This window comes from Hippoglossus stenolepis, chromosome 16, assembly GCF_022539355.2.
Source record: "Hippoglossus stenolepis isolate QCI-W04-F060 chromosome 16, HSTE1.2, whole genome shotgun sequence".
Taxonomy (NCBI): Eukaryota; Metazoa; Chordata; class Actinopteri; order Pleuronectiformes; family Pleuronectidae; genus Hippoglossus; species Hippoglossus stenolepis.
Window position 1 is genome coordinate 12,195,448 of NC_061498.1, and position 27,388 is coordinate 12,222,835.

At 42.2% G+C, this 27,388-nt stretch overlaps 2 protein-coding genes across 6 annotated transcripts; one reads left to right on the forward strand and one right to left on the reverse strand.

Annotated features, from left to right (window-relative positions):
* The first annotated feature begins 932 nt into the window (after positions 1-932).
* Positions 933-26,856, forward strand: LOC118123145 (dedicator of cytokinesis protein 7). Of its 4 annotated transcripts, XM_035180312.2 has the most exons (50): positions 939-1,128; positions 3,207-3,294; positions 4,262-4,440; positions 4,665-4,733; positions 4,874-5,000; positions 5,465-5,677; positions 6,851-6,936; positions 7,059-7,125; positions 7,398-7,547; positions 7,690-7,770; positions 8,002-8,158; positions 8,398-8,528; positions 8,850-8,943; positions 9,068-9,230; positions 12,536-12,653; positions 13,158-13,228; positions 13,328-13,466; positions 13,591-13,692; positions 13,796-13,882; positions 14,343-14,574; positions 14,738-14,902; positions 15,017-15,189; positions 15,855-15,956; positions 16,341-16,427; positions 16,818-16,913; positions 17,045-17,185; positions 17,374-17,487; positions 17,611-17,781; positions 17,991-18,130; positions 18,275-18,444; positions 18,561-18,712; positions 19,010-19,192; positions 19,451-19,577; positions 19,694-19,778; positions 20,351-20,447; positions 20,552-20,686; positions 20,833-20,985; positions 21,123-21,281; positions 21,368-21,468; positions 21,557-21,749; positions 21,909-22,052; positions 22,196-22,327; positions 22,433-22,447; positions 22,958-23,083; positions 23,187-23,276; positions 23,368-23,604; positions 23,697-23,840; positions 24,027-24,133; positions 24,228-24,401; positions 25,153-26,856. In XM_035180312.2, the coding sequence occupies exons 1-50, from the start codon at positions 1,079-1,081 to the stop codon at positions 25,181-25,183; spliced, it is 6,348 nt and encodes a 2,115-aa protein (XP_035036203.1). In that variant the 5' UTR covers positions 939-1,078; the 3' UTR covers positions 25,184-26,856. The 4 variants fall into 4 exon arrangements, 3 of the variants coding, with proteins under 3 accessions (XP_035036203.1, XP_035036205.1, XP_035036204.1); XM_035180314.2 differs by lacking the exon at positions 16,341-16,427 and having other exon boundaries at positions 940-1,128; XM_035180313.2 differs by lacking the exon at positions 15,855-15,956 and having other exon boundaries at positions 940-1,128.
* angptl8 (angiopoietin like 8) lies at positions 9,403-11,732 on the reverse strand. Of its 2 annotated transcripts, XM_035180316.1 has the most exons (4): positions 11,224-11,732; positions 10,574-10,723; positions 10,299-10,409; positions 9,403-10,209 (listed from the first exon to the last, which is right to left on the reverse strand). In XM_035180316.1, the coding sequence occupies exons 1-4, from the start codon at positions 11,536-11,538 to the stop codon at positions 10,192-10,194; spliced, it is 594 nt and encodes a 197-aa protein (XP_035036207.1). In that variant the 5' UTR covers positions 11,539-11,732; the 3' UTR covers positions 9,403-10,191. The 2 variants fall into 2 exon arrangements, with proteins under 2 accessions (XP_035036207.1, XP_035036206.1); XM_035180315.1 differs by having other exon boundaries at positions 9,403-10,409.
* Positions 26,857-27,388: the final 532 nt, after the last annotated feature.

Genomic DNA, 27,388 nt, shown 5'->3' on the forward strand with positions numbered 1-27,388 from the left:
TCTTTTTTATTTATTTTGTTTGTATGAAATGTATTAACAGGCTCTCTGTTGTGACTCTCACTCACGGTCGGACTGTGGATCCGGCAAAGACACACCAGTGGCTATTCTTCATCTCCTTGTAGAGGTCAAATTTAAAGACTGAATCTCATACAACCACTGATGAGCAAAGGCTTTTCTTTCTTTCCCAATCATGGTGAACAGCCCCACCTACTGGTGTGGTCTCAGTGCAACACTCTATTGTTGTCTATCCGACACTTGCTGTAGTGCCTGGAGGCCTCTAGGTGCTGCTGTTGTGCATTGTGTTGTTTTTTTATTTTTTCCCAAGGTAACATTACATTTAAACTACAAAGAAATTCAAATAACGGGTTAAACGTGAACCAGAGACTTTTTAAAATCGTATTCTATCCAAGCGGGGCAATTGTTTTAGTTTTTATGTGTGATGTGAAAATCTTGTCAGCAAAGTAAAGGAATGATCTCTGAAGCAGGTTTAAGGTGATGTATTGCCCGAAACTTCTGTGGGCCGCTTCCTCACTGTTATACAGAAGTGAAACTCTAAACTGAAGTGGATGTGCGCCATTACCGTGTCACTCCAAAACCGGTTAGGTGAGATTTCTGCAGGAGCAGATGGTGGAAACGGTCTCTTTGTCAAACCAGCGGTGACAGAAGCAAGACCGGAAGTGACGCTATTGTTCCTTGAGGTGAAATAAAGCCCCAAAAAAGCATCATTACACTTGTTGTAAAGTTGATGTGCATCTCTAAAATGTCGCTGAGGATCATAATATATAAAACGCGTGTTGTGTCGTTCGGTTTGATTTAGCAGAGAGGTTACGATTGGGTTTTTATTTTGACGTTTCGCCGGATGCGTCGCAGTGCCGACTTCACGCTGACGGGTGCAGTTCGGCTCCCAGCCGCTGGGAGGAACAAGCAGGGATCCGTGCGCGGTGCCGGCGTGGAGAAGGAAGCTGTGTCCGCGTCTACACACTGGAGACGGGACAGAGCCGCTGCGCAGGAGCGAGAGAGAGAGAGAGAGACCGCTTTCACTTTGACTTCCAGGGCTTTCTCTACATGGGGACGAGACATGACATCTACAGCCAGCGAGAGGAGGGCGTTCGCTCATAAAATCAACCGGTGAGCCTGGAGCTGAAGTTTCTGCTTATGGGCTGCAGTTTTGTGTGTGTTTGTGTGTGTGAGTGACCTGCCGGACGCTCCGTGTATATCTATATATACACGTATATAGCAAGTAAGCTAGGACTGCTAACGCATCTCTAACCACAAACCAGTGCATATAAAACACAGTTATACCGGGAAATAAAAGTTTGCAGAAGCAGTTTCTCGCCATTCTCTAACACCTCCCGAAGAGTTTATTAGCCCGTGTGTAGCATCGTTAAGAGCATTGTCATCAGTGAGCTACTTAGAGATAACACTGCGAGGCTTAGGGCTAATCTGGTGACCGAGATGTGTCGTTTTGGGGGCTTTAAGAGCCTAATAATACCAAACGGGGGAAAACCTCTAAATGGCTCTGAGGTGACACCAGTATGTTTTGTTCCCGTGTGAACGCCTTGCAGCATTAACGTGCTAACCTGTTCCCACATGTCGTCAACTGGTTCTGCCTCTCCAGAAACAAAGTGTGGCACTGCATGGACTTGAGGAGTGGTGTGTCATATGATGAGAAATACATTTTTTGATCACATTCCAGGTGAAATCCTCAAGGCATGTCGTGGCTGTCAACCCAAGCTGGATCTTGGAATGACACTCTCCAACGACACGGTTGTGCTGTTGTGTGTTTGGAAGTGTTTGCAGCCAGATCCCCACCCTGTTTTCTGCAATAGATCATCATCCTAACCTTTCTTTTGTCCAAGTCACACTTATTTCTACTGTTATTTTGATTTCACAGGAACCAGCTTAGCCTTGCAACTCCAGAAACCTGTGAGGGGAAAACAAACAGATTCTTATCATTGACCTACTAGTGGAGATTTTTGTCACCACAGTGAAAACTTTGCTTGAAACATGCCTACGTTATAGTTATTATAAACTCCGGACTCATCACCATCCCTGTGATGGATTGTGTCTTAAGTTATATTTTCTGTAGAGCTATTAGCTTCATGAAACAGTCCTTCACTGCATTCCCTAAGTCCTGCCTTTCCTCTCCTAAGTGGGATCCAGACCATTGTTTAGTGCCGGATGCAGGAAAGGGTGGGAAGGGGTGTTCTGGCTGTTTCGTCTGCAGTCGGTAGCTTTCCTTTTTCCTGTTTTAGATCGAGGTATAGTGATCTGCAGAAAGATCTTAGGTTAATATATAGTCTCAGCTCATAGTTTAAACAGGCAGAAATTGTCTAATTTCAAAGAAGGCCGTGCCATCATCAGGAGTATAAAAAGTATAGCTGTATGTTGGAGATGAGATTACAGAGCAGAGGTCTCTGCATTACAGTCCTTGCGTATTGACAGAATGAAAGCATGCACCATAGCTATGTTATCATGAGAACCATGGTTTGGGAAATGCTTAAGCCTTTGCAGCTGTGTATATGAGCGAAACTGACATTTTGTGGTACAAGAGGAGCAGCTGCTCGCTCTCCCTGTGTGGGGATTGTGTTTTTTTTCTTCTTACTGCATTGTCTGTCTTTAAGCCTCCAATTTGCCGTTAGTCCATAAAGGCCATGGACATAGCTCTGGCTCTGTGCCTGCTCCATGGAGCCAGCTCGCTACCTCTCTGTGAGATCTGTTCAAGTCCCCATTGACAACAGCTGCTGGCCTTTAGCATCGCTACCAACACCAGAAGCTGAACACTGCGTGGTAGGAGGAGGAGGGTTTTGTAGAGGTTGAGCCATGCCTATGCAGACGAGCTTGGCGTTTCTGCAGTAATGCTTTAACTCTGAATCTGAGAAAAGTAAATGAGTGTCAGAGAGAAACCTGTTTATGCAAATTTCACTTGTATCATAATCATTCAATTTGCCGTTTGCGTTTTTTGGCAGTGATTTTAGTTCCGGGACTGGTACTTAAATGCACTATGAAAACACTGGCATGATATCAGAATCATGCATCCTCGCATCAAATAAGATATTTTATATTTTATGAATCTTAAACATCCTCCATCTTGATATGAGTTTTGCAACTAGTTCTCAGAGAATTGTGATGTCTTGGGCCGACTTTCTGTTGTTGTTCCCTTTTTGAGGATCTAACAAACCTTTTTATATCTTTCTCTTGCTCAGGACGGTTGCTGCAGAGGTCAGAAAACAAGTGTCCAGAGACTATGGCTCTCCTCAGCTGTCCAAAAAACGAGGCGGCGCGCACCACCCTGTGAGTCACCCTGTATTTAACCTGCCAGAAATTTGAGCCAGCAGGTTTGAAGCTCCAATTAGTGAGGTCAGAAGTTGATGGGTGTACCTTTTATAGTGAGTTTGAAGTTTAGATACAAGTACTGCAGTTGAGTGTAGTTTTAATTTAGCAGACATGAAGGGAGGTGGTTTTGAAACATGATATACCTGCTCATGCTTACCTGTGTTGTTTTAGAGCCAGGTTAGGTTTCTGCATGAATGCTCATCCAAAATAGAATAAAACATAGCTATATAAGAGGCTGTGTTTTGGAAAATGTCTGCTACAATGACAAACAACCAATTAGTCCAGCAGAAATGTACAATTACTCTTCAGACTCCTGAGAAACCAGTCTCCGGCTGTGGAATAGACTGTTTACTCATGTTAGCCTTGAAGTGCTTTAAAAGGGTAAAGGAGGCAACAAAAATAGCTTTTAGGTTACCATTGAGGAGGTCATTTGTTAAACTATAATTTATGTAAATGCATTTGTAGCTTTGTGTACAGTATGTGACCTGCACACACACAGTTGTTTTTGTGACTGATTCTGATTTAGCTGTAACAGAGTTTGCAGAACTGAAACCTGAAAATGAAATGTGATCAACTTAACACACCGTTCAAACGCAAAATTAGATTTCACTTTTGTATCTGTTGAACGTGTAGTTTTAGACATAGAGCACGAAAGATATTGTGACACCTTGAGTTTAGTGTGAAATGTCCATAATTAAAAATATAAACACAAACCGAAGATGTTCTGAGCTGCATGTCCATCTTCACAAGGATGCAAAATACGAAGATGAATATTGTGAAAACCTTTTTGTTCTATGTTTATACATTTTTTGTTTTATATCACACATCAGTCTCTCCTAATGACGTGCTATCTCCTTTCCTGCTGATCTGTCATTATGGCCGTGTCATAGTTTTTGGTTCATAATATTTTTGTGTTGGTTGACAGTTGCCCCTGACAGAGGTGGCTGAGCCTGTGGACTTTGAGGAATATGTGAGCAGCCATGCTCCTGGGGTGGAGCCTGGCCCCCTCAGACAGCTAATGGAGTTCCCACAGGATGACATGGAGCTCCTCCAGCTGGACAAAGACTGCACTACACTGGAGCCCCCACTGCCCGAGGAGGAGGAGTAAGTCCAGCTGCTGATGGCCAACACAAGCCCTCAGACTGTAACACACACACATTCCTCTATGCTCTTTATACTACCACACATACACACAGAGGATTAATAGTAGTGTAATGGAGGACAAACATCTCTACAGATAGGAACAAAGCCTCCCTTTCTGTGACACTGAATGAACATAAATATTAAAAGCATGTTTTGCTCAATAATTAATGTGTTTTTCTGTGTAGCTCCCTGGATCCCAGAGTGAGAGATGCCTTGGCAGTCTACACAGATGACTGGCTCGTCATTCAAAGAAAGTAAGCGGTGTCAGCTGAATTAACCCAGTTTTTTAAAAATCTTTTTATTAAATAACATGCACCACTTTTCCCTTGCTCGTTCCTCACGTGATTGACAGTTACATTATTGCTGGGACAATTCTTTTACTTTTTGCTTGTAGGTATCAGCGCTACAGCACCACATACACACCTCATAACTCTGAGCGACAGAGGGAGAGGCAGCGAGGGCTGGTCAAACAGACCTTTGAGCTGGACGATGCTGCCTCGACTGAGCGCCAGGATGACCAGGTATCTGACGGTGGTATTTCAAGAACTTGTTATGGCTATTCAGTCATTTTAAGTTTCTTTAAACAAATTTTACTGATCTACTTTATATACAGTGTTTCCAGGAGTAAAAGCTTAAAGGTAGTTCACGTCTTTGAAACTCCCATTATTTAATACATGGAAAGAGAGATGGACATATTAGCCAACCAATGAAGCATGTCTCATTATGATGGGAGAGGCATTGCGACTTCTCTAGTACATTCTGCACAGCGAGTTGGTCATATGGAGAATGAGTAATGGATTAATGGATCTACCTTGTCCATTATCCATTGCACATTCTCCATATGAATCATATTAAATATGTTATGGTAATAAGGTAATGGGATCTGTAATGTATTATTCTCCTCATCTTTCAAACCCATCTCCGTGTGGAGGGGGGGGAAAAAAATAATGATCTCACCCGACTGTCTCACACTTATGTGTTTCAGGATGACGCAAAGCGGCGGTCAGTTAGCCTTGATGAGACCCCTCGGGGCAGCTGGGCCTCCAGCATCTTTGACCTGAAGAACTCTTCCCCAGACGCTCTCCTGCCATCTGTGCTGGAACGTACAGCTGCTGAGGACATGGACCACCGCAACACGGAGGCACGCCTGCAGGGGCGCCACAGTGACCTGCTGGGCCTCTACCCTCCCCCCGATGAGGTTCGTAGTAACACATCCTTATTGTGCTCTGTTGCGAAACAGACTATATTTAAGTAATAGACCTGTGACATATAAATTAGCACTCTTCATTATTCTTAATAATTAGTTTGAATTGAGCTACACAGCTTGTTGAGTTTCAGGGGTAAACGGCGATGCAGCCAAATCCAATACAATTGAAGTAAATGGTGACCACTTCTTCAAACGTAAAAATATATTTTTTTAAATGCCACTCATCCAAGTGTCCGTAAGCCCCGAGATTCAGATTCAACTCGAAACGGCGTCATTTACACCACGTTTTAAGCCTAAATGTCCGCTGTTATCCTCCTTGTTACGAGTTCTCGCTGAAGAGAACACGTTTGAAGAAGTGGAACACAATTTCCTTCAATTTTTATTGGATTTGGCTGCAATGCTGCTGAAACTCCAAAAGTTGACTCAAACACTCCATCGGAATAGTGGTGAGTAGATTGAGTGATTTTCATATTTGGGTGAACTATCCCTTTAAGCTTTTTCCAGTTATTGCATGGAAGCATTGCAGACAAAAAAAAAGAAAGGTTATTAAATTTGGCATATTATGTTATATAACACAGAAAGGTCAGATGTTCGGTGAGACAGGTAATTGTCTTAACCTCAATGTATTAATCTTAATAGATGTTATAAGGATATCTTTTGGTAAACAAGCAGTGATGCAACATTTTTTTGCTTGAAATGAATAGAAACGATTGTGTTTTATGTTTGCAGCAATGATGGCCTTGGTTTAACCTGTTAATAAACATAACCTATGGAAAAGCCAAATGTCATCAACACAAAATGTATTTATAGTTCTAGCTGCATAGATTGAATGCAACTTAATCTAAGAGATCACCGCTGCACTTTTGTAACCAGCAGAAAACCGGTGGATATGTTCCTCGATTCAGTCTGTGTTTGCTTCCACTACATCAGTAACATCTTTGAATTTCCCATGTAGTGAATGTTCTTAATGTGTGGAAACGCAAACCTCTCTTGGGAACTGTTTGCTTTTTTTTCCTCCTCTGTTCACTCCATCCTTCTTTATATCTATTTACACAACGCTGCTTTCTCTACTGCCACGTTGCCATGACATCTGTGTAAATGTTATCCGTGTGTGATTTTGTGTGTGGGTGTTGTACATGGCTTTGTTGTGTGTGTGTGTCGCAGGATGAAGCAGTAGAGAGATGCTCTGTTCCTGAAGTGCCCAAGGAACATTGTGGCCAGAGGATCATGGTCAAGTGTCTGTCTCTGAAGTGAGGAACATTTGGAATATAACTGACATTTACCATATTTCTTCATGGTCTGGTTCATTGTTAGAAGTTTCATCAACGCTTAACTTATTTGACAACCACTGTAAATTTTGTTTTTTCTTCAGGTTTGAAATAGAAATTGAGCCAATATTCGGAACACTTGCCCTCTATGATGTCAAGGAAAAGAAAAAGGTATTTTTAATAACAAGAAATCTGATTTTTTTTATTTTATTTGGTACAATGATAATTCTTCCAAAAGCTTTCACCCTGTAAAACTACTTACGTAATGCTGAGCTCATGCTTAGCTAATTGAATTTGCCTCTTCTGAAAAAGGTCTAAGTGGTCTTGCGGTTTAGACCACTGAGTCATAACTGAATTATAATCCTTTAACGTGCATTTCCATTATCATCTTTCCTTCCCCTCCCTCTGTTGCTTCCCGCTTATCTCAATCTTCCCTCCGACAGATCTCTGAGAATTTCTACTTTGACCTGAACTCGGATCAGATGAAGGGGATGCTTAAACCCCACACACCTCACATAGCCATATCCACGCTAGCCCGTTCTGCCATTTTCTCCATCACATATCCTTCTGCTGATATCTTCCTGGTCATCAAGGTACTGAGAAACCCATGTGTTGCACAAAGAATTTTGACAATGTTGGCTATGCAGACATTTACTCTCCCTTTTATTCATCATTTAATGTGCTACTGATAATTAATATAATACACTTCAATCACTTGCATGTACTGTATTTCAGCTGGAGAAAGTCCTTCAACAAGGGGACATCGGAGAATGCTGTGAACCCTACATGGTCATGAAAGAATCTGATTCCCTCAAGGTAATGGTGCCAAAATGTTTTTAAAACTGATGCAATGGTCAGACACAGTGTGCACATGGGACCTTTTTACTGTCTAGTCACAAGTATTTCTCAATACAGTCTGGTATCTTGCAATATTTACAGTCCCCTTTTTGCCCCTCTTTTTTTGCTATTGCAGATATTTTAAGCCTAATCTGTATGTGTTGTTTATTTAGTTTTCATCATATCTTGTTGACTCTTGTCCCACTTCAGCACAAGGAGAAGCTGGATAAGCTGCGTCTGCAGGCAGAGCAGTCCTGCAGTCGTCTCGGCCATTTTCGCATGCCTTTTGCCTGGACAGCCATTCACCTTCTCAACATCGTCAGCAGTGTTGGGGGTCTGGATCGGTCCGACCCAGACTCTGACTCTGGTACTGCTTACTTACACATGCAGTCTCACACACGCACATACACACGAGAGCCCACATACACGCTCGGTGGGCAGGTTGTTGGTCCATTTGCAGTAGAGATGATAGACTTCATTCTTTTGCAAAATAACAATAGTTTCTTTTTTTGATTATTAATGTATTTTTTCTGTTTCTAAATTACCCCAATAATTAAGATTCATTCACATGCCTCTATAATATTGTATGATTTGTCTTCCTATCAGAGCGAAAAAGTCATGGAACATGGAATGAGAGAAAGAAGAAGGGGTTTGAGCGGATGAGCATTGCGGAAGACATGTGTAACTTTGCTACTTTCCGACCAGCTACGCTTACTGTCACCAACTTCTTCAAACAGGTCAGGCTCTGTCTACCTCACATGGGGCATGTGTCTCTTTCCCCCTTAATTTCCCTTGGGATAAATAAAGTATCTGTCCATCCATCCATCCATCAATCATCTTTCTATCTAGTTTATGGCAATTTGAAATATATAGTGTTTCAGTTGATCTTTTAGTGTGATAAGATCACATGTAGATCGTGATCAGTTTCCCCAAAAATAAGTTTTCTTACTGTCTGTCATTATATTGCGTATTTATTAGAGACAGTGGTTATAACTATTCTCTAATGATATTTTTATTATCCAACTAAAATCTCTGCTCTTCTACTTGTGTGCATGAAGGAGGGAGACAGACTAAGTGATGAGGACCTGTACAAGTTCCTGGCAGATATGCGCAGACCGTCCTCTGTTCTGCGGAGACTGAGACCTGTCACAGGTAAGCGCGACTTAACTGTGTCTCTAAAAAATGAAAGTAATTTCAGCACAAATGTTCGTGGACGTTTTTTAAATATATCGTGTTGGTTTCTTGTTGTGTGCTCATGACTGATCTGGTCCCTCAGCCCAGCTGAAGATCGACATCTCTCCAGCTCCGGACCTCCCTCATTACTGCCTGTCACCAGAGTTGCTTCATGTCAAACCTTACCCTGACCTGCGTGTACGGCCAACCAAAGAGGTGCAAGAGTTCCCTGCTCGCTATGTTTACACTCCACACACCACCTACAGGTGAGCGCTCTCCTATCAAAGGCACAGACACACACACACACACACACAAACACACGCACACATTGCAAGTTGACCTATTGAACAAACATGCATGCACCCTGTCACTGCGTGCATGGCTCACTGTGTTTGTTTTAGACAGTAGTTCTATGGAATGAGGGTAGCAGGCTCTGAATTCTTAATTGAAACAGAACTTTATTCATTGTTTTATAAAATGTATAAAATCTAAAAATGCTAAAACAAGCTTTTATTTTTGAGTTTTACAAAAAAGAACCACAATACTGTCAGGCATAAATGATCTAATAATTTAACAACTTAATTTGAATGGCATTTTCATTAAATACATTTATCAAAGGCATCAAGGTTAAGATAAACAAAAGACACACAAATATTACATAAGAAATATTCTCAGCTGACGAACATGTAGCTAAAACTAATGAGCAGTCCTGCAGTAAATTCTACCTTCAATAATGTTATGATGTTCAGTTTTTACTGAAATAAATTAAGAGAGGTCTGGATTTAGCTTTATGATCATTTTGGAGAATGTACTTGTTGGTGTTATTGAGCATATCCTCTATAATGCTATAAATGGGGGTGTGTTAAATGATGGAAACATTTAAACACAAACTGCAGCTTAAAACATTACTACAAGAAGTTGAATCAACACCTTGTTAAAACGTCAACATAAACTGACTACTATCTTGTTATATTAACTGTTATGAAGGTAGATTTTATTGCAGGACTGCTGCAATAGACTGTAGTAGTTATAAGTGCCAGGGGAGTATAGATGACAGCTGTACAATATAATCAAAACATACAAATATTTTCTGGTCATACATTAGATCTGTAGTATACATAGCAGGTTCGGGAGGGAGTGCAGTGATGTTCCACAGTTGAGATCTATGTGGACTCGTCTCATTCAGAGCTGCTTAGAGGAGGAATCCCTCAGTGGTGAATCTTAAAACTATGTCATCGCTTCACTCTGGAAGGAGGAGGATAAAATTGTCGATTTAAATTAAACGTAAACTTAAAAAGTCCCAAACATCAAACGTTTTCAAACAAGCGCCTCACCATCCTCTGTAGTTTGGAGAGCTGCTCGTTCTGGGTCTCAATATTCTCTTTGTGGAACTGGGTCAAATGATGTAAACATTTCAAGACGTAGGAGTGCTCCTCTGCTCTCTCCTAAAAGACAGGAAGAAAATAAAGTAACCCATTTAGTGTATGCCAATAAATCAGCAACTGGTATCCAGATATGTGAAGTTCTGTAGTGCCTTTTGCAGTAACCTATGTGCGCGGGCTGGTTTGACAGCCACAGTGACGGACCTTGAAGTTCAGATTTCTGTTACCTGCAGCTCTTTGATGCTGTTGGGTGCGAAGTTGTTGAGATACATCTCCAACATCCTCACTTTTGTCTTGAGCTCCACCTCTTCCTGCTCCATGCTGGCCAGCCAGTCTTTAGTCATCACGGTCTGATCTTGTTGCTTGGCCATCTGGGCCTGTCAAAAGAGCATCTGCCCAGATTATCCTCTTCCCCCACCAATGATTCCAGTGCAGCTGGCAGCTGCCTGCCCCACAGTGTAACATGCAGCTTTCTAATGACACTCGCAGTCTCTTATCTCAGATAAAAGAGTTAGATTTATCCATATACATCAGAAAAATAAATTAAAGAACCAGGTGATGCACATAGGTCTTACAAAAGAAGAGTGCTGGGTCTAAGCACATAATTGTCACTCAGAGGTTTGTGTAGACATGTTAAAGGCATTGTTGTCCTCAAAGAACTGCTTTATGTCATATCTGTTCAGCTGTAGACGCAGATAAACACAGTCATTTAATCGGACAGGGAGGTTAGATACTTGATATTCTGCCTCTCTGTCCCTCTGCTTCTGCATGTTGTGACTTTTTATCTGCATTGTGACTGGAACTCTCTCGTTATCTCTCTGATAGTAACAGCACACAGGAAATCAATTGTTTACATATTTCTGTGGGTTTTTTTTACCTGTAGCAACTGTATCACGTCTTTCATCTCTTTCTCCACCTCGGCCGCCTGCTCAGTCTGCTTCCCCAGCATTTGCAGAGTCCCCTCGTGGCTCTTTAGCGTCTTGCTGATTTTCCCAATCTTTGCAGCAGTTGTTTCATAAATGTAATTTAGGGATTCGCTGAACTGTATGACACCAAACATCAGCACATTGACTTCTTCCAGCGGTGCAGCCTCGTCTTCCACCTTGCTGGTCTTCGGGAGTGGACCTGCATGGGCTTCTCTCAAACCCCCAGCCACACAAAGCAAGCACAGAGCCCAGATCATCTTGACCATTCTTGTAGTTTACAAACTGATTGAAGTCTTGTGATCTGTTTCACTCAGTTATTTGTTCGCTTTTCCAACAATTCAGCCGAAGGAATTTTGATTTAAAATCTCACAAACGATGCAGGAAAGCTGTAAAATACGAATTTGTCTGTCACAGCTGTGCAGCGCTTATCATCATCAGAGGAGCCCCTGGATGATGAATTTGTTTGCTTGTCACTGTGCCTTATATTGGATGTGTACATGCAACACCATGGTGAAACATTAGCTCAGCTGTGGTTCAATATCGGGTCCCGCCTGTGGCCTTAGTCTCAGTGACCTTGCCTTCTAGTTTAACCCCTGAGATACCATTTAGTCATTTAGGTAACAAACACTTGTGATGCACATAACAATGGATGGCACATTCCTGACTTTGATACAGAGAATACATGTTTCCTAATGAGCCATATTGCAATATGTGCAGTTAATGTTATTTGAAATACACGTGTTTGATGTGGTGAGTCACAGCCTCTTGACAAGTGGGTAAAATCAGCTATTTCAAAATATGAACAAAAGTTACCTCCACTGTTTGACTTGGAAAGGAGTTTAAGTGACTTATCTACAAAATTCAGTACAGGGCCACATGGTTCCCATGTGCAACACAAAATCAATTAATTTTCTTTCCAAATTATAAAATTTATAAAAGCAATATTGCATCATTGTAGATATAAAGGATCAATTGATGCATAATAGGGTGTGAAACAGCAGTTCATGCTGAAACCAAAGGTCGAAACATTAACCATTGAACATTGTTCCTTTAATTCACTTTGCAGTTTCATTCAACTCTGTCCCCATAATTCTTTTCTCATTTCATTTATTGCATTAGAGACAGCCATGGTAAAAAAAAAAACAAAGACTAGCAAAGGAAGCTGCTGACATGAAGCTGTTTCTAAATGAATGACGGGAACACGGCACTGAAAGGTCTGTGACTGAGACCTTAACCTGTGTCTTGCATAATTTCGCCTTTCAGGAATCTGCTCTACGTTTACCCACAAACTCTGAACTTCAGCAGCCGCCAGGGCTCGGTGAGAAACATTGCTGTGAAGGTACAGTTCATGGCAGGAGAAGACCCCAGCCAAGCTCTACCGGTGAGTCACAGTCTGTGATAATCCATGTGACAAAACTGCAATGTTCTCCAGAAAGAGAATTTCCAGTCACAAAGAACAGCTCGAGGCAGTGAAATACTATATGATTAGTGAACTTCTTCAATGCAGCATATTATACCAGCAACAGAGCTGGCAAGAAAAGTCTCGTTACATTTGGTGAAATACAGTAAATCTTTTGTCGTTACTCTGATTTATTTTTGTTTATTAAATCAGTAATTGTTGATGCACAGTGTATTATACCTATTAAGTTAAGAATTAATTACAAACTTTAATGGCTAAATTGTCTTTGGATCTTCAGTCCGATAATAACAGTACAAAGTGTGGTCTATTTGCAAAGTGACACTAACGCTCCGTGAAGTGCTGAAAACATATTGACGGTGAAATTCCTTAAATGATTGACCAGACCGCAGTAATGTTCTCATGTCAAAAGATTGCCTTCTGTATGTCGTGGAACAACGATGTTTATACCCATGTCATTTTGACCAGGTCATCTTTGGAAAATCGAGCTGTTCCGAGTACCTGAAAGAGGCGTACACGCCCATCATCTACCATAACAAGTAATCACTCAGTCACCCGTTGGCCCTCTGCTGGTCCTTCCAACTTTTTCTCCTTTCCTTGTCTTCTGTTAACGCTGTGTTTAACTCTTCGCCCTGAAGGTCCCCCGAGTTCTACGAGGAGATGAAGATGAAGATTCCCGCCAATCTGACAGACAACCATCATCTACTGTTCACCTTCTACCACATCAGCTGCCAGCCCAAACAGAACACTCCTCTGGAGACCCCCGTGGGCTACACTGTGAGCGCGCTCCTACAGCTGGCCCACATTTAACACATCCATCCACCCACTCACTCACTTGTTTGAACGCTCTCTCTGTTGTGTTGCCATCGGTAAGAGTTTGCGTGTCTCTTTCTGCCCGCAGTGGATCCCTCTGATGCAGCATGGCCGACTGCGCACAGGCTCCTTCAGTCTGCCTGTCTCGGTAGAAAAGCCCCCACCTAGCTACTCTGTGCTCACCCCTGACGTGAGTGTCTGACAGTGAGAATATCTGTTTGCCTGCCGTCATCTTCTCCTCGTGATGTGACTGTGACTGAGTGTTAAATGAATTGGATGTTACTCTATGGCAGGTTCAGCTCCCGGGCATGAAGTGGGTTGATAATCACAAAGGAGTGTTCAATGTCGAGGTGACAGCGGCTTCCTCGGTTCACACTCAGGTACACAAATATGTATTTTTTTTATACTGAGCACCATTAAAATGTGGTTAGTGTTACTGGGAGAGGTCTGACGATTATAATAATCAACAGCAGCATTTATTGTTTTCATATTGTTAACTCCTGTAATTCTTTCTGTGGATAGAAAACACAACTTTAATTCATATAACAGACATTAGAGATACTGACATAATAACAAAAATATTTCTGTATCTATTGTCTGTTTTTACTTTATTTATAGATTATATGAATCCATATACAAACCTTTTTTTCCACTATTCACAAGTGTACTGAAGGTCTGTAGGTTTACATTTACTCTGAGCAGTGCCTGGATGTAATTTCTTCTCACATTATATTCAGAAACTCATAGAGACATTACATCCTTTATTTAAAGTCTTCTGGAGTTTAAAAACCAGTGTTGCCAGATTGAAATTCACTGAGTTCATTGTGGTTGTCCCTGTAGGATCCACACCTGGACAAGTTCTTCACTCTGGTGTATGTCCTGGAGGAGTACTCCTTCCCCTTCCGCCTGAAGGACGTCATCATAACCGAGGCGAACATGGAGGGCGAGCTGAAGGCCTGTATGGCTGCACTCAAAGGGACTCTGCTGGACACCTGTGTCAGGTTTTTGCATCAGCTGCTCAACAAGCTCATTCAGCTCATCGTCTACCCGCCGGTCATCGCAGGCCAAATTGGTAAGTGAGTTTTGAAAGAGAACAGATTTACATAATTTCTGCTTCTGGAAATTTGAAGCACAATTGGAACAAGGTTGAAATCTAATTGTGATCATTGGATTAAATTATCTGATAATTGTTGTTTTATTTTCCGCCTCATGCTACTGTCATGTTTAATCTCCAGTGAACCTGGGCCGTGCTGCTTTCGAAGCTATGGCGTTGTTGGTCAACCAGATGCACAAGAACTTGGAGGGTAACCAGGATCAGCACGGCCGCAACAACCTGCTGGCGTCCTACATCCACTACTGCTTCCGCCTGCCCTCTGCTGAACCTACACTGCCCCCAACAGGTCGTTTATCGGATTAAACTACATGCACTAAAGAAACAGAAAGAGGAGTTATCATTGGACCACTCACAGTCTTTTTGATTTACTAACATTTCTTCTTTACATCTCCATGAGTAGCAGGCACCCAGTCGTATGAGATGCCCATGCAGTATGCCACCTTATCAAGAGCAACAGCTCGTCCGAGTAGTCTGCATTTGTCGCGCTCCAAGAGTATCAGCAACTCCAACCCTGACCTGGCCACCACACCAGCTTCACCCGACGAAGAGGTGCAAAGGATCATTGGGAGCAAAGTGAGTTGTCTCTAGAAATTTCTGGAATTTATTGATGAGACTTGAGGATTGAACTGTTACTGTAATTAGTGTGTTTACAAGATCTGAAAAAGACTTTTAGAGCTGTTCAAGGTTAAATTCAGCAATATTCTAAAGTTTCAAATGTTTTTTTAAAAATCTGCACCAATTAATTGTGTTAATGAACAGTGTTTAATTGTTGAATTTGCACATCAAAATTTTAGATGCTGGGTTTAAAAGTTAAGAATACCAATATTGTTTGTGTGGGGAATGGGAATTTGTCATATCAGTCTATCGTTTTGTTGTAACGAAACTGCTGCCCTCCCCTTGTTTCATCTCCTCACAGCAGATTTTATATTCTGAGGTTGAATAAGAACTGTGCCAACGGTTAATGATGTTGCTTAGGTCAAAGATGCATTTATGCTGTATGCCACTGTCCCTTGTGATTCACGCAGTGCTCCCAGCCCTTCCTTTGTTCTCCCCTCTCCTGTTTTAGCTTCACTTTTCACATTCCTTGTTTTTGTTTCCTCCAAAATTCCTCCCTCACATAATCTTCTTTGTGGTATTTGTCTTCCCTTTTCTCACTGTGCCCTCGCCTCTTGCCGCTCTATGTGTGCTTGTGTGTGTGGGGTGTGTGTTTTGTGTGTGTCTCCGTTGGCTTATGGCAGGGCATTGACCGCTCCCACTCCTGGGTAAACTCTTCTTATGCCCCTGGGGGCTCCAGATCTGTGCTACGCCGGAACCCCAACTCCAGCTGTGAGCTCAAGCAGGTGCCAAATCCCTTCTCCTCCTCCTCATCCTCACCTTCATCGCCTCCCCCTTCACCTCTATCCTGAACCATCTCTCATCAACTCACACCTCAATCTATGTTTGTGTTTCTTTCTGCCTGTCACTCTGAGCCATACCTAACTTTTCATCCACTATGACACATGGTCTGTCCTTTGCAATGCATCTTCTCACCGCTGCTAAACAGACCATATCTGTTTTGTTGAATGACACCATCTCTGCCTTGGGCTCGGGTAGATTTCTTACCAGCCTTGCGCTCATCAGGGTTCATAGAGAGTTCTCTGGCCACCCGTCCATTTCCATTCATCCATTTTCACGTCACTTTGTCCTCATCTCTGTGTGTTCACCTCACCATCACTCCATGTCAGGCAAACGACCGCACCTGCAATCGCATGTCTGCCTTTCTGGACAGCGTGGCCTTGTTTTCAGTTCCGACAAGGCAGATTACCAAGAAGGTAAAACCGGCAGTCACCATTATAAACAAACACGTTTTGATGTCCTAACATTCATCCATTTTCAACATCATTAAAACAAATCAACATTCAAAACTGTGTCTCTCTGTGAGTAGTTAAACAATTCCTTGAGACTCTGACATTGAATATTTGTTGTCTGGATAATGTGTTAAGTTTATTTTACTATCAATGTTTATATTACTCTGATTCTGTTTGTATCTTCGGCCTTAAAAAACTATCATAGAACTGCACAATTAATTTACAAACCTTAGTTACAGTTTTCAGCTTTCTCCCTGTGACAACAAAAACAATTTTAATCTCAATAGCTCATACAGATACTGAAATTGTTTCATCATACAATCTAAAATTTGGTCGGTGTTGGTTCCTGTGTAGCTTCTTCATGAGGAGCTGGCGTTACAGTGGGTGGTCAGCGCCAGCGCAGTGAGGGAAGCAGCGCTGCAGCAGGCCTGGTTTTTCTTTCAGCTCATGGTCAGTATGCTAAAAAACACTCTAAGACGGTCTAAATCTAAAGACTTTTGAGTAAAATACTGAAAATCACAAAACTTGTACCATTATTAAAGCAGTAAAAGCAAAATGTTCTTATTTGTCCCCTCCTGCAGACAAAGAGCATGGCCCACCACTTATTCCTGACCTCGAAACTGGACATTCCTAGGCGCCAGCGTTTCCCAGACCGCTTTGTGGACGACATCGCTGCACTTGTGTGTGCCATCAGCGCAGACATTGCCAACCGATACCACAAGGTACTGAGCCCATAAAGCTGACAGTCCATTTATTTTGTATTGGACAATAAAAGATGTCAGTTTCTGTTAAATAGAAACTTGCCTTGTCGTTTACTCCGTGCTTGATCTGAATTAGAATCAGTGTTTTAAGTAAATGAATGTACAATGTCATTGTTTCTCTCACATGAATACCTCATCCTCTCTCTCAGGATGTGGAGCTTGTGGAGAGGTTAAACAGCAATCTGGCCTTCTTCCTGAATGACCTGCTGTCTCTCATGGACCGGGGCTTTGTGTTCAACCTCATCCGGTCCTACTACAAACAGGTGCCTGATGCTCCTCTCCCTGTTTTTCCTCCAATATCAAACACTTTGAAATAAATCCCAGTGCTGCCTCATGTGTTTTAAAACAGATTTTTACATTCTCAAACAAACCTGTCTGCTATGCAGATTGCCAACAAGCTCCACACGTCACAGAACCCGAGCTCTCTGAATGCACTGAGGATGGACTTCACTCGTATCGTCTGTAGCCACGAACACTACGTCATCCTCAACCTGCCGTGCTCCACTCTCAGCCCTCCAGCCTCCCCCTCCCCCTCAACTTCCTCCACCACATCTCAGGTAACTGGAAAACTCAGATTCATCACGACTGTTAAGCAAAATAATATCTCTTTATTTTCTGCAATTCTTTTGCTTATTTTTCTGCTGTTTCTTTTGGTTATTTTGGGAAAGATCATCAGGTAAAGCACACAAATGTAATTTAACTGATTTGAATTCAATCTGCTGTTACTGCCCTCTTATTCTTCCATTGCTCTGTTCACTGTCTGCAGAGTTCAGCATTTTCCAGCGTGGTGCAAGACCAAGGTGTGGCCACCATGTTTGAGCTCTCCGTCCCTTTTCGCCAGCAGCACTTCCTGTCTGGTTTGGTGCTAACTGAGCTCTCTCTCATTCTTGATCCTGATGGAGAAGGGTGGGTTGTTATTAACTGTATATAAAGACTTTCACTTCATTTCCCCTCAGGGATCCTCTGACATTAAACCATTAATACATTATAGCATAAAGTACAAGTGCACAGTCTAAAACACACTGATACACTCTCTGTTTTTACCCACAGGGTTTTCTTCCTTCATAAAAAGGCCATTAGTGCCGTTCACTCCCTGCTCTGCAGCCATGATGCAGACCCTCGCCACAGTGACCCTCAGGTCAGAGCCCATGTAGCTCAGCTCTACCTGCCCCTCATCCCCATCGTCATGGAGACGTTGCATCATCTCCACGACTTCTCAGGTCAGCAGAAAAAATACGCAGTCTACTAATATTGTTATCATCCACCTCCTCAAGATCTCTGTGTTTTATTTCCAGTATTATTGCACCTGAGAGGGCTTTTCATTATTTCCTTGTAGACTCCTCGCCTGCTCGGGTCCGCCATGCCTCAGCCCACGCCGACGATGCTGACCCAGACAGTAGCAACACTATCAGTCAGTCTGTTGCCATGGCGATTGCCGGCTCCCCTTTGCCGCATGCCAAAGCCAACGCATTTGCGCTGCCCACAGTGGTGAGTGATAGCGGCAGGGGTCAGGCTATATCCCCCGGGCCCTACACGCTGACAGGTTGCAGATCGGCCTCTATGTGGGAGGCTGCTGCTTCAGTTTGACAGACGATCTCTCTTGCCTTTCTGCAACTCCACACGAAAGCCCATTTCAAGAGTGTTTGCTTTCTTACCATGTTTTCTTCTTTTCTGAAATACAACTGCTCCTCTTAGCCTGTAGGTGGCCCCCTGTCCATTTTCTTTGTAACAGTCATTAATCAGATTTAAAGACTGGCACTGAGTTTGTATCTTTGTCTTCATCAGGCTGGGCGTCAGCCAAGCTCTCTGTCAGCCGACTGTAGCAGGACTCTGCTGGTGTGTTTCCTGTGGGTGCTGAAGAATGCAGATGCAGCTCTCCTGGAAAGCTGGGTGTCTGATCTGTCTGTGTTACAAATCAACCGCCTGTTGGATCTGCTGCATCTCTGTATCTCCTGCTTTGAATACAAGGTACAAAAACCAGGCACTGCCACCACTATCATCACTGATAAACACAGTAGGCGTCAAAAAACCGTGTTTGGATGTTTAATTTGGACCTGCTAGAGCAACAGTACAGATAAATCACTACTTCTATCATGAAAGTTTACTGTAGTATCAGGTTATCAGGACTGAATCACTACTGTTTCATAACCACCCTTTTACCGTTTACTGGAGATTTTCATTGTTTTGACAATTGATTTAGTTTTCCCAAACCGTTGATCTCTGTAGGGGAAGAAGACTCTGGAGAGGATCAACAGTCTAACGTTTAAGAAGTCTCAGGACATGAAAGCCCGACTGGAGGAGGCCATACTGGGCACCATTGGAGCTCGTCAGGAGATGGTCCGCCGCTGCAGAGGTATGCCGCATTGGAGCACAGTAATGAATGTGTGTGTGTGTGTGTCAGTAGCTGTCTGTGTTTGTGGTGTTGACTTGTCTGTGTTCATGGAAATTGTCATCTGTTTACGCTTCCAGATAGGAGTCCCTACGGCAGCCAAGAAAACGTTAGGTGGAGGAAGAATGTCACTCACTGGAGACAAAATACAGACCGAGTTGATAAGTATGTAATTAACATTAGTTATTAGTTATAAAGGATACTCAGAATCTCAGTCCTAAAGCAAATAAAAAGTAACTAGTTAAAAACCTCAAGTCCATCAGTTAAGAAATGGAAGGCAACTTTACAGGAAAGACAGATAATAAAAGGTTTAAGTGGAAGACAATTTTACTTCATTATTAATTAATTGTGGTAATTACATTAACTTAGATTAACAAAAGAATCAACAAAGGGAAAGGGGTTCTTAGGTAAACAAACACAAATACAAATACTCACACATTGTATATTTATGTTTTTACTTAGTTTTTTATCCATTATTTGTATATGGGTGAACATTAATTTACCCCTCTTCTTTTTATTTTATGACTGTCACTGGTTGTTTAAAAACACAAATGTATATTATAATATTAATTGGACATTTTGTGGATATTTTGTTTTTATTTATGAAAGCATTGCAATAAACTAATGATAAAAAACATTAGTTTAAAATGTATGGACACATTTTTATATGTACAACACTGTGACTTCGTTTGAGTGTTCATTAAGAGTGATGATTGTAAAACAATTATCTATTACAGGACTAAAGCTGAGATGGAGCAGGAGTCTGTGGTGGATGGAAACTTAGCTACGGAGGCTTCTCTGATTGTATTGGACACACTGGAGATTATAGTGAAGGTAAACAGTATGAGAAAAAGTCGAAAGATACATCATCCTTTGACTCACCTTTTGTGTAGAATTCCCCTGCTGTATTATGATCTTTCACTCTGTCCTCTGTTCAGACTGTGGTGGCGTCAGAGCTGAAGGAAAGTGTTTTAGGCGGGGTGCTCCGAGTGCTTCTTCACAGCATGGCAGGTAACCAGAGTGCCCTCTTCCTGCAGCACTGCTTCACTACACAGAGAGCTCTGGTTTTCAAGGCAAGTACAGTTTCTATTAGTGTGCCAAGTGTCGCCATTCATTTTTATGATCCATTTTAATCTTATATTAATTCAACTTGACACATCGAATTTTATCATTTTGCAAAGAAAACAAAAAAGTGACAGTGTGTTTTTTTTGTGTGTAGTTCCCAGAGATGCTGTTTGAAGAAGACACTGAGCTTTGTGCAGACCTGTGCCTGCGTCTCCTTCGTCACTGCAGCAGTAGTGTCGGTTCTGTCAGAAGTCACGCCTCCGCCTCGCTTTACCTGCTCATGAGGCAGAACTTTGAGATTGGAAACGTGAGTTTAGACATTGTTCAGAATTTTGACGTTCTTACAACAATAAGGAATCTACAGAACACACACAGGAGGTTTACAGAATGGCTCTCCATGATGTTGTGAGAAAAAAACTCTCCTATTTCTGTCCTTTGCTCCAGAACTTTGCACGAGTAAAGATGCAGGTCACCATGTCTCTGTCGTCACTGGTGGGAACGTCCCAGAACTTCAATGAGGAGCATCTGCGTCGGTCACTCAAGACGATCCTCACATACGCTGAAGAGGACCTGGAGCTCCGTGACACGCCCTTCCCAGAGCAGGTAGGCAGCAGCCACCACACTGTCTGTGCATCATCCGGATGTGGTGCTGATCACTCATGTCCTGTGTTGCACTCTTGAAACTGCAGGTCCAGGATCTGGTGTTCAACCTGCACATGATTCTTACCGACACTGTGAAGATGAAAGAGCATCAACAGGATCCAGAGATGCTCATTGACTTGATGTACAGGTACAGAGACGCCCATCAGTGACACAGGCATATAAAGAATAAAGTTACATGACTCAAACCTAAATTCTTCTCTCATATTTAACTTCAGGATTGCTAAGGGCTACCAGAACTCTCCTGACCTACGTCTCACGTGGCTCCAGAACATGGCAGGAAAACACTCTGAGAGAGGGAACCACGCCGAGGCTGCCCACTGTCTCGTCCACAGCGCCGCTCTGGTGGCAGAATACCTCAACATGCTGGAGGATTGCCGATACCTGCCAATTGGTTGTGTCACATTTCAGGTCGGTGCATGCTGTTTAATTTGGTGACTCATTTGACTATAAACAACACTTATGGGCAGCATTCTGGCAGAATTACATGGGGTGTTCCAAGATTTAATCAAGACTGATTGTTGAAAGAGGATTCTTATGTTTATTATTATTTCTCCGTTTCCCTCTCAGAACATTTCATCCAACGTCCTGGAGGAGTCGGCAGTATCGGATGATGTCCTGTCTCCGGAGGAGGAGGGGATTTGTGCTGGGAAGTACTTCAGCGAGTCTGGCCTGGTGGGCCTCCTGGAGCAAGCATCTGCATCTTTTAACATGGTACGACTCATATTCTCCAACCACATGGTGACAGGCTGCATGTTCACACAGCACAGGGTTACACAGCACTAGCATGGCTGAGGGAGTGTTATGCGATCGAGTGGTATGTGTAGAACTGGCCTTCCATTGTGCTGTCACCCCAGGCAGCCATGTACGAGGCCATAAATGAAGTGTACAAGATTCTGCTGCCCATCCATGAAGCCAACAGGGAATTCAAAAAGCTGGCAACCGTCCACGGGAAACTGCAGGACGCCTTCAACAAAGTCTACAACCAAGTGAGTTAAAAGCACGATCTTACAATCCGCTGCAATTAACTGGGCTGTCAAACATAACTTTTTCCTAATTTCTTTCTTTTATGCCTCTTTTCTCGACTTTTCCAGAGTTCAGGATGGGAGGTAACAAGCTCATCGGTCACACTGAGTATATTCACTGTAAAAATAATCATATTTTGCATTTACAATGTTTTTTCTTTCTTCCCCACTGCTTGTGAATCAAATGTTACTGGTGAGTGACACACAACTTTCTTTCAACTTTCTTTGATATAGTTGAGTTGAGCCACTATAACAAAACATTTTCCATTCCCTTTGCCACAACCAGCTTGAATTTATATTTTCCCTTCTTTCTACAAAAGTTCTTCTGTTACTAAACCAGTAATATTAACATTTCCATCTGTGAAAATCATGCAATGAGGTTTAAAATATGTTCGAAAAGTCTTGAGTCCACAACCTCAACAGGAAGAATATATGAAAAGATTTTCAGCTCAAATACATTAAAGGCTTTCTATTTTCTTTCTCCTGTTCTCCAGTCAACACTTAAGTTGTGTATCTACATCTTTGTGATTTTGCTTCACTCAGCGTCTGCACTCTTTCATTATCTCGTCTTTTCATCTCTCCTTCAGTGTTCAGAGAATGTTTGGCACCTACTTCCGGGTTGGCTTCTATGGCTGTCGTTTTGGAGACCTGGATGAGCAAGAGTTTGTTTACAAGGAACCATCGATCACCAAATTAGCCGAGATCTCCCACAGACTTGAGGCACGTTAACTCATCTTGATGCAAAAAAAAATAAAAATAAAAAGGTTTGATTAGTGATTACTGAAAAACAAATGTCTAAAAGATGAATGTGTTTGGTGCTCAGGAGTTCTACTCAGAGAGGTATGGGGATGAGCTGGTTGAAATTATCAAGGACTCCAGCCCAGTGGACAAAACCAAACTGGATCCCAACAAGGTGACTTTTTACATATACCTGTCACTCATAATATAATGGCAAAGGTTTTGCAAAGGGTATAACTGTGCTGATGTGTTTATATTTGTTTAAGGCCTACCTCCAGATCACCTACGTCGAGCCGTACTTCGACACATACGAGCTGAAGGAAAGAATCACCTACTTTGACAAGAACTACAACCTGCGTACCTTCATGTACTGTACGCCCTTCACTCTGGACGGCCGAGCCCATGGCGACCTGCATGAGCAGTACAAACGCAAAACCATCCTGACCACGTCTCATGCCTTCCCTTACATCAAGACACGCATCAACGTTATCCACAAGGAGGAGGTGGGTATCTGTTCACGAGGGATTCTTGGTCAGATGCCACACGACTGTGGGGTGTGCGGCTTTCTCTCATTCTGTCATGTTTTCTTCTCCAGATCATTCTCGTCCCCATGGAGGTGGCCATCGAGGACATGCAGAAAAAGACTCAGGAGCTCGCTTTCGCCACAAACCAAGACCCCGCGGACTCCAAGATGCTGCAGATGGTCCTGCAGGGCAGCGTGGGCACCACTGTCAACCAGGTGTCTGTTCATATACTGAAATTAAAAAAAATCTAAATAAACATAGGGAGCACACCCATGCTGCCTTCCCTCACATCCTCCTCCTGGTATATTAATCCCATTTGAATGGGGTTAAACTCAGGCTCAGTGTTTTGAGTCGTGACTGACATTCCTTAGCAGATATGTAACAGGCTCTCTCCTTCACAGGGCCCCCTCGAGGTGGCGCAGGTCTTTCTCTCTGACATTCCTAATGACCCAAAGCTGTTTCGACATCACAACAAACTGCGCCTCTGCTTTAAAGACTTTACTAAGAGGTGATGACACACTCCGCGGCCCAGACGTGACTGCTTTGTTACTAATAAAAACAAATCCCCACTTGCGGTGACTTCTTCGCTCTTTCTATTGCAGGTGTGAGGATGCCCTCAGGAGGAACAAGGCTCTGATTGGTCCAGATCAGAAGGAGTACCACAGAGAGCTGGAGAGGAACTACAATAAACTGAAAGAAGCTCTGGGTCCTCTCATCAACCGCAAGATCCCCCAGCTATATAGAACCCTGCCAGCTCAGTCTACGCAAACACAACGGTAACTGGAGACACCAGACACACACACGCACGCCTACGCACAGAGACACACAAAATGAGCTCATGCCGCTTCTCAAAGACCATCAAACCAACACAAAAGAAACATAAAACCAAACTTTATTTCACTCCAGGTCATAGATTCATACAATCTGTGTTTGTCACCGGTGAATAGATTTGCACGACACTGACGTATCATTAATAACTATCGCCTTTCTCTCTTTTTTTACATACATTTTTGAAAGAAAGTTGGTACATGTATTAAAGTATTTCATCCTCTTTGACGATGGAAACATTCATCATCTGTTTTTGTTTTTATCTGCCTTTGGCATCAGCTCAGTTTGTGTCTGTGTGTCTCTGGACTGGTTCATAATCAAAAACAGCTACAGTCAACAGCACCTGCCACAGCCTCGATTTAATACCAAGAAAAACAAGTAGTTTGATCTTCTTATAGAATCAAAAATATGATTTTGAGAAAAGTTCAGTTGCTTTTTGAGCTGCTGAAATTCAACACCGTCTAAAATGATGATGAAGGGGTTTGACCTCACTCTTTCAAAGAAGATACTCCTGTTGGCTCATAGTGGGACATTATTCACTGTAACTCCTTGACTCCCTGGGTCAGCAGTACATTTTAAAGTAAAATTATTCATAGATCATCATGCTATTAGACATATCAGATTTTGAGATGGACGTTTCGGGGAAAATAAACCAAAACACTCAAGGTTCATCTTTCGTCTTGCTTCTGTCTCCTTCAGGAACTCCTACTGTAGGTCCAGTCTCCGGTGAGTCGGCTGTGGAGGCTGAGAAACACTGGAAAACAACACAGAATAACAAGCTTTACAAATTAGTATATCTTCCCGTCTGTTTCCCCCTCCCCCCACTGCACTGCACACCAACTGTCATGGTCGCCATCTTCTTCCCGTTATTTTGCCCACACACACCACCCCCCCTGGCTAACCAGTCTCGCCATAATCCCCCCACAAGAGAGACGCGCACACACACACTTCTCACCTCTTTCCCATCTCCCCCATTACCACCACTCTCACACCTCTGTAGGAGAAGACCCCGGCTGTTTATGCAGGGAGGTTATCTACACTGTAAACATGGTCATTTGGAGCAAGGCGCTGAAATGTCGGCTTTACAAACCAAGTCTCCTCGCTGTCGACCCAAAGTCATCTCTCGTTTAAATTGAGCTTTTACAGCACTAGAGCTGCCAAACACATTCTGCAACCAAATCTTTTCCAGGTTTGTTTATAAGTGCATCCATTTCTTTTCGTCTTTTTCTTTTGCGTCTGTTTTTGTCGTGGCCTTATTGCAATTTGTAAGAGATTTTTTTTTTACTAAACTATGTCTGGTAGTCCTCACTGCCAGACTTATTAAATAGTCGCAGGGAGTTTTCTTATGTTATCAACAGACCAAATAACTGACATTCCTTCTTCCTCAAGTTGTCACATTTATCTTCCCATCTCTCGTAATAAGAATTCATTATAGAGAGGAGGTGGGATCATTATGTCCACGCTCAGGTCTCGGTTTCCCTGAGACCAGGGGGACATAATACAGCAGCAGTTAAAGAGGAATGCATTAGTGTTTAGGGGGAAAAGCATTGAGCGATGTTTTAAATGTGTTTTTTAAGTTAAACTGTGAAGTTCTCTTGTAATGCACTGTCGTCACATCAGATGTTTATCACAGAAGCACTGCCCTCAGCCAGGTCATCTCCTCACTGTCACACTTCTGTACAGTCTCATACAGAGCCCGACCGATCCGGATTTTAGGGGGGTGTTGCAGATAGCGATACTGGGGTGTAAACAAATTTTAATACAGATATATTGGTTTATATCAAAAAAGGGCAATGACTCCAAAGACGTCGTTATCAAAACCTTATGGCAAAGAAATGTAAACAAGGCTTGATATTATAACCATAAACTTTATTATAAGTAACTATAAATAAAAAGAAAATGCAATTACAACCAAATATATAGGACTTGAATTAAGAAAATACAAATTATTTTACTCATAATATAAACATAAGTACACATCTCTTCTGCATTGTTTATTCTGTGAAATAATAGTTTTCATATCGGCAAACGTAGACGCAAATACCGATATGTCTGTGAAAGGCTCAGCTGAGTTTTATCAATAAATTGGTCGGGCTCTGTTCTGATTTCTGCTTATTTCTTTTGTCTGTAGTTAAGAGACTGTGTTTGAATTTCTGTCTGAAAGCACTCCCTCTCTGTGGAAGATTTATATTCATTGTAGCCGTTTCCAACTACTGTATCTATTATATTGCACTATTGTAGTACTACAAGCTGCCGCACATTAACACTGTAACGACTAAAATATCTGTGCTTTTGTCATTTTTATGAGGCTGGAAATTGTTTTTTTAACCAATTAGATGAACATTTTTGTATTTATTTTACACTGTCTTTTTTTACTGCATTCTATTAAAATTCTCTTCCTACGCCTTGGGTCAGCTTTTGTTTGTGCTGCTACAGAGCTGAGGATTAGGCACTGTCAACACCCAGTCGTCTAAATGCTCAGTTCAATCGCTGTGACACTTTAAAACTAGTCCCATTATGGCTTCGGCCTGTGTTCCTCAGGTGTGATTTTATACTGGTAAGTTTTTATCTCTTAAGGGATTCATTTTCTCTTTGATTTCTACTGTCCTATTTTCGGTCTGCTCAAATTTCACACACTCCAAAATATTAGTTCCCTAAGCATGCCAGATTTTTTTTTTTCTTTCATCAAGATACATGTTGAATAACACCCTATATCTTGCTTTGTTAAAGAAAGAGAAAAACATCCTGGATCAAAGGATCACACCAAAATTGAATGGCTTCTTCCCTGACACACACCACATCCTTCCACCAAGGTTCGTGGAAATCCGCCTACTTGTTTTTGTGTAAACGTCACAAACAAACAGATGAAAACATGATGATCACTACAGACTCCCTGTGCACACATTTTCGTTACTGGTTAGTTCATACTTCTTGT